General features: G+C 44.3%; 1 protein-coding gene and 1 long non-coding RNA gene across 5 annotated transcripts; both read right to left on the bottom strand.

The window, feature by feature from the left end:
- Positions 1-289: 289 nt before the first annotated feature.
- Positions 290-2,383, bottom strand: LOC127336678 (uncharacterized). 3 transcript variants are annotated; one of them, XR_007873440.2, is made up of 5 exons: positions 1,748-2,383; positions 1,535-1,612; positions 1,413-1,461; positions 1,100-1,169; positions 290-541 (listed from the first exon to the last, which is right to left on the bottom strand). It is a non-coding gene; the product is annotated as an uncharacterized lncRNA (long non-coding RNA). The 3 variants fall into 3 exon arrangements; XR_007873439.2 differs by having other exon boundaries at positions 1,100-1,172; positions 1,535-2,383; XR_007873438.2 differs by having other exon boundaries at positions 1,535-2,383.
- A 1,384-nt stretch (positions 2,384-3,767) lies between these two features.
- On the bottom strand, positions 3,768-6,431 carry LOC127336676 (heavy metal-associated isoprenylated plant protein 39-like). Of its 2 annotated transcripts, XM_051363522.2 has the most exons (4): positions 6,272-6,431; positions 6,089-6,164; positions 5,612-5,985; positions 3,768-4,921 (listed from the first exon to the last, which is right to left on the bottom strand). In XM_051363522.2, the coding sequence occupies exons 1-3, from the start codon at positions 6,275-6,277 to the stop codon at positions 5,654-5,656; spliced, it is 414 nt and encodes a 137-aa protein (XP_051219482.1). In that variant the 5' UTR covers positions 6,278-6,431; the 3' UTR covers positions 3,768-4,921; positions 5,612-5,653. The 2 variants fall into 2 exon arrangements, with proteins under 2 accessions (XP_051219482.1, XP_051219481.1); XM_051363521.2 differs by lacking the exon at positions 3,768-4,921 and having other exon boundaries at positions 5,368-5,985.
- Positions 6,432-9,963: the final 3,532 nt, after the last annotated feature.

Below are 9,963 nucleotides of genomic sequence, written 5' to 3'. Positions count from 1 at the left end.
TTGCGTTTTTGGGTGTTGCAAGGGTACAATGCAACGCATATAGCTCCGTTGGTAACATGGGCGTTGGTAGGTAGCAACGTATAGAAATAGAGCTTAGCAACAATTTTATACGTTGTTGGCTACCCTACTGGAATTGCCACGCAGCTATATAGTCTACAAATATAATTCGATAACGACAAATCAGTTTTGACAGTTCCCGTTCTTCTAAATGACACTTGAACTTCAGATTTTACAAGCGTACTACTTTGCTACAATTTTAACAAACACATCAATCTTAACTCAAGGATAATTATAAATAAATCATAAAGCTTTATTCAGTGAAATTCAAAAACACAATCTGAGTTACATACATCAACCTGATAGAAAAAGAACATTGAACGCTAATTCATCTAGCTATCCATATGCCCCAGGACACATTTTTTAATCAAACAAAACCTAAGAAATAAAGTGAAATCATTCGTTTGCCTTCTCCATGCCTCCTCCTCGTTGGATTCTTGATATATAGATGTTGACCATACAGTAGTCTTTTTAAATTTACCTCCTGCAGCGGAAAATTAAGTAGGTTAAGTCCTACTTATATAAAATGTGTGTTCACAATTTAAATTAATAAAACCAAAATAACTTTATTGGAAAAGCATATAACATAGAACCATAATGTCTTATTAGATACATAAGCCAATCATCGACCCGGAAAACTATTTGAACTACTAAAATGTGCCCCAAGTGAAATGTTTCCAATAATAAATTGTACGTCGAGTTGTTCAATTAACGATATTTCATTGGCTGCAATATTTGTATCATTAATTTCCACAATAAACTTTAAGGTGGACAGAATACCTCTATCTAGGAGAATCAGACAGAATTTGTTGGCAACAGAAGTATACTAATCAGTCACTTACAAACTACTTGGATTCTAAAAAAATGATGCAGGTACTCAATCTGCAAACAAAATATCAACTGTTTGCTGCGCATGGATATGTTCTGCAGTCTGTACATCTAGATCACAGGAGCATAGGCAAGAAGCTTAGACAAGGAACTTTTTAGTGCACTGGTTGACTATATACACAAAGAAAAGTGCAACAGATAAAAAGAGTCGTACACATTAGGATATAGCACAAGTAATGCTTCACTTGCTGGTGGCCTGCCTAGCTCCAACCGGCTTCAGTCATCTACTGTGAGCAAGGAAGCCATGTAAGTAAAGGTTGAAGAAATAAATATATCCAATCCCTCCTTAAAAAGAACTGAAAGTATTAAAGCTGCATATACGAAGCATTTAACATTTACGGTCTGCATATTATTTAAAATATTAATTAGCAAATCATTTTCTATCATAAACATAAAATGTCTGTACATGCCAAAATCAGGAGATAACCATTTTTCTAAGTTTATTTATTCAACGAAAGCATGCTTACCTACAGGGTGAGGAATGGATCACACAATCATAATAGTAGACCAGGAAACCTGCAAGCTGCACACATAAGGCACTAAATTTATTTAATGGAGTACAATTGAATAGATCTGTGATAGTAAAAACCTCTAGTCCTTCCCGCATGTCTTCAGATTACAATCGGTTCTTTCTGGCTTCAATTATCCATACGTGAGGACAAGAAACCTAAGAGGGGTAATACAACACAATAGATTAGCTAAAAGTAGCAATGAATTGGCAACTTGAACCACATCACATAGGCACAAAATATGCAAGTCAAACAATCACATAATTCCACGTCTCCCATAGTTACTACCAGACCTAAATCTCCAACGCGTGATGTTAAGTTCGTCCAGTACACATGCGGGGATTATACCCAAATATTCTTCTTGCTGTAGGACAAAGAACTGATTCAATTGATTAGGGATCAGAATGGAAAAAAAAATCACACCTGCTCCAGCAGATCACAGACTAAAACCAGTATCAAACAGGTTACAACATGATGGACAGATCGTGTATTGCTTAAGTAAACCAAAATCACCAGTGTTGTTTCAAACCGAACATCACTACTATTAATCAAACCTCCGTTAGAAGCAGTATAGATCCACCACACCTAGCCCTGCTGCGTCATCCTGCCCGTACAGATTAGAGAAACACCAATATCAGGAGCATCTTCCTACCTGTATTGCCTGGTTACACCGGTGTGGAATCTAACGGCTGCTGGAGTGCTGGTGCAGCGACCCCTTCAGTACATCCGGTGTCCAAGGAGTGACAGGCATGCCGATCCGCCGCTTAGATGGCCAACGATGAGGACCGTCATATTCCTCTCGAGACGACGATGAGGGCGGACGATGGGGATGAAGTGCGGGGGAGGAGAGGGTCACGGCGGTGGGAGGCGGCGTGCAAGAGTCTGGTAGATCGGACTAGTAAGATCTGGATTGCAGTTGTAGGGCCTCGTAGAGGATGGGAGTAGATAGATATAAGGTAGAAATTCCCTCCAGTCAGGGGCCTAGCTGCATATATAAGAGGAATTTTCGTGTAGGCAAAGCCAAAAACTTATTTTTTGTGTTGCCGCCAATACCTCCCGCTGCGGGATCTAAAATTTTCAACACGCGCGTTTTTCCACCTTTTTCAACTAATCACGTGTTAAGGAACGGATGCATGGGCAGCGCATATATATGTATCTAAGCTAAAATTTTGCAACGCATATCCAAAGGGTTGTAAATCAAGTGTTGTTGTAGGGTGGGTTTTCTTGTAGTGAGTCCTCCATCAAAGATACATTGGTCGGCTCCGGAGGTCCGAACAATTTTTTGTAGAACTCGGTAATATAGATTTTTAGATTGTCTTGACCAACAATGGTTCCTTCTTGCTGCTCTAATTGAATTTTTTTCTTCTTCCTATGCTTTCCATTAGCAATTAAGTGAAAATATCTAGTATTGTTTCCCCCTTCTTGTATATGCCTTACTTTAGCTCTCTGGGCCCATTTTGTTTCCTCATCTCTTCTTAATTTCCTAATACTTTCATTCGCCTTGTTAAGAGCTTCTCGTTCAGCTGCATTCAGTGGTTGATTTTCAGCTTTCAAATCTAAAACATCAATTATGGAGAGCAGTCTCTCTTTTTCCTTTTTATATTTTCCACTTAAATTTTTTGCCCACCCTTTCAAAAAGCGTCTAATATGACGCAGTTTATTTAGCCATCTATCCATAGGAGAGTTTCCGGTCAGTACCGAGTTCCACTCTTTCTCAATCATCTCATAAAAGCCTTCTTGTCGTAACCAGTACAACTCGAAAGAGAAATCAGCCTTATTTCCCAAATGTGCCTTCACACCTGAGTCAATAAGGATGGGGGTATGATCTGATTCAGCTCTAGATAGAGCTCTAACTGTAACCAAAGGAAATTTCTGTTCCCAAGAAATACTCGCAAGGACTCTATCTAGTTTCTCATATGTAGGCGTCTCCCTACGATTAGCCCACGTGAATTGTCTCCCCGAGAGATCAATCTCTCTCAAATTGAGATGTTCAATGATAGCGTTGAAAACAAAAGGCCAGTGGGCATTGAAATTATCATTATTTTTTTCCTCTCTTTTCCTAATGATGTTGAAATCACCTCCTACCAACATAGGAAGCGGTTCATGTTCACATGTTCGGACCAATTCAGCCAGGAAATCTGACTTATGCATCTCTTGGGCAGCCCCGTAGACAGGCACAAAAATCCATTCAAAACCATCGTTCTTACATTTAAAATGCAACTTGACACAATAATCACCATTGCTCACATTTAGCACCTGCAACGTATCTGAATTTACACCCACTAGTATACCTCCAGATCGTCCATGAGGTGGTAAACAGAACCAATTATAATTAAAGCCAGCCGCCAACTGATTTAAAAAGGGTATCGAGAAATTGGATCTCCCTGTCTCCAACAAGGCAATGAAGTCCAATTTATGTTCTCGAATAGCTTCCTTAACAAACAAGTGTTTTGCCGTATCCTTAAAACCATGTGTAAGCAGTAGGGTTTCAACTGGCGCCCGCCGCTTCCCGTTATGCAAAAAAGTAATTTAGAGGAAAACAATTTGTGTAATACATCAAAATTGCCACCCTAGCAAGCAGAGACGGCCAGAGAAAGAAACGATGGTGACTTGCGGCCGTGAATATGAACGAGCTTGTTGAGGAGGTGTTAGCAGCCTGTACCCTAGCGTCAGCAAGCGCCTCACCCTTGATCATCATGACGACCTGCATGACAACTTGGTAGGTGGAGAGTTGGGTGTTGTCCCATGCCCGAATGGCCCAGGAGGAGCTCAGCTCGTTTCTTGGTTGCGGCGATGGTTGCTGCCTCGGCCTTCTTTGCCCTCACGCCGATGAGCCGGGCAACGTGCTTCTTGATCTCAAGTGCTCTCTCCGCCAGGGTGGCAGGGTCGGCTCTTTTATCGGGGCCTTGGCTTTGGTCTCTATCTCTTTTTTTTTTTTTTTTTTGAGAAACACAGTACAAACACAGGTGCTCACATACACGCGCATACACTCACCCCTATGAACGCACACACGCACACCCTACCCCTATGAGCACCTCCGGAAGACTGAGCCGGCGGATTGGATCTTGAAATTGACGAAGTCACCACAGGCGCCTCGCTGTCGACGGGAACGTCGCCTCCCACTGAATGAATATTCCGCCTTTATGAGACAGATGTCAAACCTGGGGTTTGAACTCTGGTGGGCTGGGGGTACAACCATCCTCCTAACCATCCAACCTCAGGTTGGTTCTCCTCTATCTTTGGTGCTTGGAAATACACTGATTAAGGCTGGGCGAGCTCGAATCAGACTTGTAGGTGGCCGGGGACATCCATCACGCCACTTGATATTTTTGTGGCACAGAAATGTAAAGGCCGGCCAGTCACGTAGTAAGATGAAGATCACGAAATCCGACACCTCCTTTCAATATAGCTCTCATGATCTTGTCCCAAATCAGCCAATGTGTATTTTTGGTTTCCCTTTTCAGCACCTGATCAGAAGTTACGAATCAGCCTTGATTACAGAATTCAAAATTTGAACAAAAAATCCAGAATTATGGATTTCTGCATTAAAATTTCAGACTACTCGAACTAATGCAAAGTCAAAATAGAATTTGAGTAAAATATAGTACAAATTCAATAAAATCTGGTTGGAATTTTTCCAAAATTGTTTCCAAATTTCCGAAATTTCGGTGACCTCCCATACATTTAATTTCACCAGAGAGAACGGCTGGAGGCTTAATACTGTAAACCGGGATTGCCTGCATGGAGCACTAGTCTACACAATGAGGTTTTTGCATCACAATTCACAAGACATGTACTCCCTCCGTTTTTTTAATTAACTTAAATTTAGTATAAAGTTGTACTAAATCTGAGTCAATTAGAAGAGACCGGAGGAAGTTCTTTCTAAGTCATCCTAATCAGTTTCTTCTGAAACTTATAATCTCAAAAACTCTACATGTATAATTGTTCTTACTGTGGTTCTTTTCTATATGCGCATTACATACTGTGGTTCTTTTCTATAATTGCTCTTACTGTGGTTCTTTTCCATGAAAAAACGAAGCAAAACAACAGGCACCGGACTATCACCGCTGCAACCCGTAGTTCACATTTATATACTCCTATACCGTACGCCGTCGATCAGCGCAGCAGGTAGGCTGATGAGTAGAGCAACCACCAACCATTAGCAGGCCAGCAGCCACCAGCTGAGCGGCTCGCGTCGATCAGCAGATGACGCAGGAGTTGGGGTCGTCCTCGGCGCTGTGGACGACGTATCGCGGCTGCGGCGGCGGCGGGTACCAGTGGTGCGGGTACACCGGCATGACCTGCTGGGTCTTGTTGGCGCCGGCGCCATCCTTCTTATCGTCCTTCTTGTCCCCTCCGGCGGCGGCGTCCTTCTTGTAGTCCTTCTTCTCCTCCTTTGCCGGGCCGACGGAGAGTATATGCGCGGTGGGGAAGAGCTTGCTGCGCAGCTTGGCGACGACGTCGACGGGGTCGACGGTGCCGATGACCGTCATCTTCTGGTCCTTCATGTCCACGGTGATCTGGTCGATGCCTGAGGCGGTCGCGTGCGTTGTTGCGGTCAGATTAGAAACCCAGAGCAGCGGCGAAGCAGAGCAAAGGACGAGAGGATGAAGCAGGGGAGCTAGCTAGCATACCGTGGAGACCGGAGACGAGCTTGAGCGCCTTCTGCTTGTGCTTGTCGTCGTGCAGGTCCAGCTTGAGCACAACCTTCTGCAGCCATCAGACAGACAAAACCACATCAGCAACGCTCAAGCATCAAGGTCGTGGAAATCAGAACTGAATTCGCAGTTCAGTCGAGTGTAAGAAGTAGCGCTCACCTTCATCTGGCCGACCTAGAGTTGAATCAGAATTGATCCTTCAACGGCGGCGTATCCCTCTTGTCGCGGAGCTCTGTGTGTAAGGAAGAAATCGTAGTTACTAGTTCGGGAGTGTAGTGTGATGTGGGTGGAAGAGAGTGTGGCTAGCCAGGTTATTTATAGGCAGCCAGCTGAACCGGGTGGTGCCATGGCAGGGCAGGACTGGACTGCAATTGGACCGTCACGAAGACGCTTCCGTCGGGGCCAAGGAAGGACGCACGAAGCTTCGGTCAGGGTGGAATTGATCTTGGATTGTACGGTGGAGAGGAAGAAGATTTCGAGATTTTCGTCCTGGTTCGATCGGTCGCTTTCCGTGGGTAGAGCCGTGTGCGCGTGGAGGTGTTGGACGGATGACGCGCGCGGTCGTCGCGTGATCGGGTCGTCGTCGTCGTGGTGTACGATCCGGCGATCCGCCAAGCTAGCGCATTGGGAGCTACTAGCTGATCGATCTGCTACCGGAGTGTGTTCAGACTGTCAGTACTGCTATCCTCATTATTAGATCAATCATCTCTTTTAAACCGTTTTTGAGGAACTTGGGCCAACGTTTGATCTTCCCGTTTGATCTTCCCAGCCGCGTGTCCCAAAACTCTTTTATGTTCGACGCGATCAAATACGGTGTCCGGCCTTCTGAGGTCAATCATCGGATGCAACCAAAACTCGCATAACGAGTGGTGGGCCAGCTTTGTCAGCAACACAGGGTTTCCGCGCACCCGCCGCCTACCTATGGCCAACGCAAGTTAATTTCCGCGTAACGACGTTGCAGTTTTCCCACATGCGCAGTGAGTCGTCTCGTCGCGCCCTGTCCCGCGTGCCGGTGCTAATGCAGGCCATCGTCCCCTCACCCGCCTCCAACGTCTAAAACAGGGTGTTCGCTCATCGCCCATCACACACAACCCTAACCCCACACATCCACACCATAGCCGCCACGGCAGTGAAGAAGATGAGGGCCAGTAGGACATCTAGTCTATTTTTTATGCCATCATTTGGTGTATTCCAAGGTTTCTAGATGTTTTTCGTTGGCCGTTTAATGTTTTTTTATGTAAAAACGACGAAGCACCTCCAAAATTATAGATAAAGCGTTAAATTTAAAATGAAAATAGTTTGAGGGCCACGTTTGGGGATGCGGCTAGAAAGGCACACCCTCCAAGCGTGACACCAAGGTGCAGCATCCCCCAAACGTTTAATTCGGCGCTTTAACCGGACTCGTTTTCGGGGATGCAGTTTGAGGTGCTCTTACTCCCTCTGTCGCCGATAGTGCACGTCTCGTTAAACTTGTCCAAGATTTTACTAAATTTATTAGATGTATCTACGATACTAGGTATTGTCTAGATACACCTAGTTTTTGATAAATCTAAGATAGCTTTCGTGATACGGAGGGAGTACGACAATGATGGCTAGCGACATCCGCCTACCAGAAGTCATCTTGAATAACTAGGTAATAATTTCAAGATTAATTTCACAATACTCCTCCCATTTTTATGAACAAGGCCACTAACTCTTCGGAGCCAAAACATTGACTAATATTTTGATCGATAAAATATAAGTTATATAACACCAAAAACATATATTTAGAAACATCTTTCATATATGAATCCAATGGTATGCTTATGGTCACTTATAACTCCTATTATATTGGTTAAATTATTAGTTAAAGTTCTACCTCAAAATGTGTGGTGGACGTACATATAAAAAATAGAGAGTATTAAACATGACAACAATAGCTACTAACATGTAAAACTCGATTATTCTAAATGCATTAATCAATATGAGCAACAACAGTGCATACTCTACGACAACCATCACTAAAAAGATCGAAATATACCACACGTTCAGATCAGTTGTGGATGAAATAACTATTGATATAGCGGTGGCGTTGTTTATGACGATGTTGGTGAAGACGGGTGAAAGCAGACGACAACGAAGACAACCGTAGACGGCATGTGATGAAAACCTAATTTGCCCTCTCCCGTATAACATCACAAAGTACGTGACTGGGTCTGGAAAGCTGATCTCTTATTCGCGGGTACACGCCAATGGGAGGGATATGGTGTAGACTACTATGATGACTCAATCTCGGAAAACACAATGCACACGTGTCGAGGCAAGTGGCACTACAGCAGGAGAAGGAGCCCGCGTATACCACTCAACTCTCATCGTTTTATCAAGTGGGGAAATAACCCACCCTATAAGCAATGGCGGCGATATAGGTGGGCCACGGCCCACCCTTCTCTCTAGCTTTCACTTACGGTTTGGCAAGAATTCGGTACCACGAGGAGCAATTATCCCATGATGGCGCACTCTCCGCGGTACTATGCTGAATCTGGCTAATGCTTTGTCATTGCTTATAAAATGGTCTAACTTTCTCTCAAATTTTCATGTGGTAGTAAACTTAGCTCCCAAGTGAAGCCCCTAACTTGACCTGAATCACAATCGAGCTGCCACATATTTGGTTTTTAAGATTTAGTGAAAATCTAAAATTACTCGGCCGCCAACAACACAGCCAGGAATCGGTAAGAAGGAAGAATGGTTCTGTCCCTTCGGACTCGGCCTGCTTGTAGCAACCACACTTTGTTCCGTGCTGCATTGGCGCTCGCTCGACGAGCACCGTGTCTTGTGGACTTCCTTTCCCTTTCTGTAACGGCGTGTCTTGGAATTTTGCCACAGAAGAAAATCAGTCCAAAGGCTAGCAATCCTTTTCCACATTGAAGCGATAATTAATCTCAAAAACTTGTTCTGCCTTTTTGGGAAGGCATACGTATGCCTTTGTTTTTTTGCGAAAAGACGTATATGATTTGAACGCGCCCGTACGTGCGCGGGAAAAGCTACCAAGTCCAAGCTATAGTGCGTGCGTGCGTAATCAGCAACGAAACCATCCATTCATTCTGTACACACGCACCAATAAGTACCTTGCGAGGCAAGGATCATCGCCAAAAGTAGGAGTCCGTTGATCCCTACTCCTACCTTTCAACTCCTACCTGGCAAGGCATCATGCATGATGACCTGAATTATTGAATAGAAGATCGGCTCTAATTAAATTCTCATGTGCCTGGCGAGCACACTTGCAGTTAATTAACAACTAGTGAAGGGTCGACCAATCACCCCGTAGATTTTGCAGGCAACGGCAAACACACCAACTGATTATAACAAAGTACTCCCTCCGTTTTTAAAAAAGCTTCACAACCTTTTCTAGATATGGATGAATCTATAGCTGAAAGATATATATATATATATATATACCTCCATATCTAGATAAACTTGGGAAGCTTTTTCAGGAACGGAGGGAGTAAAACACTACAGGAATGGCACAAGACGCTGACAGCCTGTTGATACGCCGACAACCAAAAGTCTGGGCCGTCAGCGTATGGCCCAGTTAGGCTAGCTCTCCAAGAAAACCGTCGCCGTTGCGACGCCCTCGACATAGGCAACGCTACGCCGTCCGGGCCATCGGCGTAGGCCTAGCCACACGCCCCTCCAAAGCCGTATCGACTACCACGACGATGACTCGGGCGACGACAACGACGACGACATCGAAGAAGACAAGGGCCAGTAGGACCTCTAGTCTAGGTTTTATGCCCCTCCCCCCTTGTGTATTCCAAGGTTTTTGGATGTAAAAGCGACGAAACATCACAAAATTATGAATAAAGCGTTAAATT

This window comes from Lolium perenne, chromosome 2 (assembly GCF_019359855.2).
Source record: "Lolium perenne isolate Kyuss_39 chromosome 2, Kyuss_2.0, whole genome shotgun sequence".
NCBI classification, from domain to species: Eukaryota; Viridiplantae; Streptophyta; class Magnoliopsida; order Poales; family Poaceae; genus Lolium; species Lolium perenne.
The sequence above is the reverse complement of the archived record's forward strand: the minus strand, read 5'-3'. Positions and strand labels throughout refer to the sequence as shown.

Bases quoted from the DNA above. Each gene is read 5' to 3' on its own strand.
- LOC127336676 (XM_051363522.2), bottom strand. The intron at 5,986-6,088 runs GTATGCTAGCTA...CGACCGCCTCAG, and splicing joins GCTCGTCTCCGGTCTCCACG to GCATCGACCAGATCACCGTG.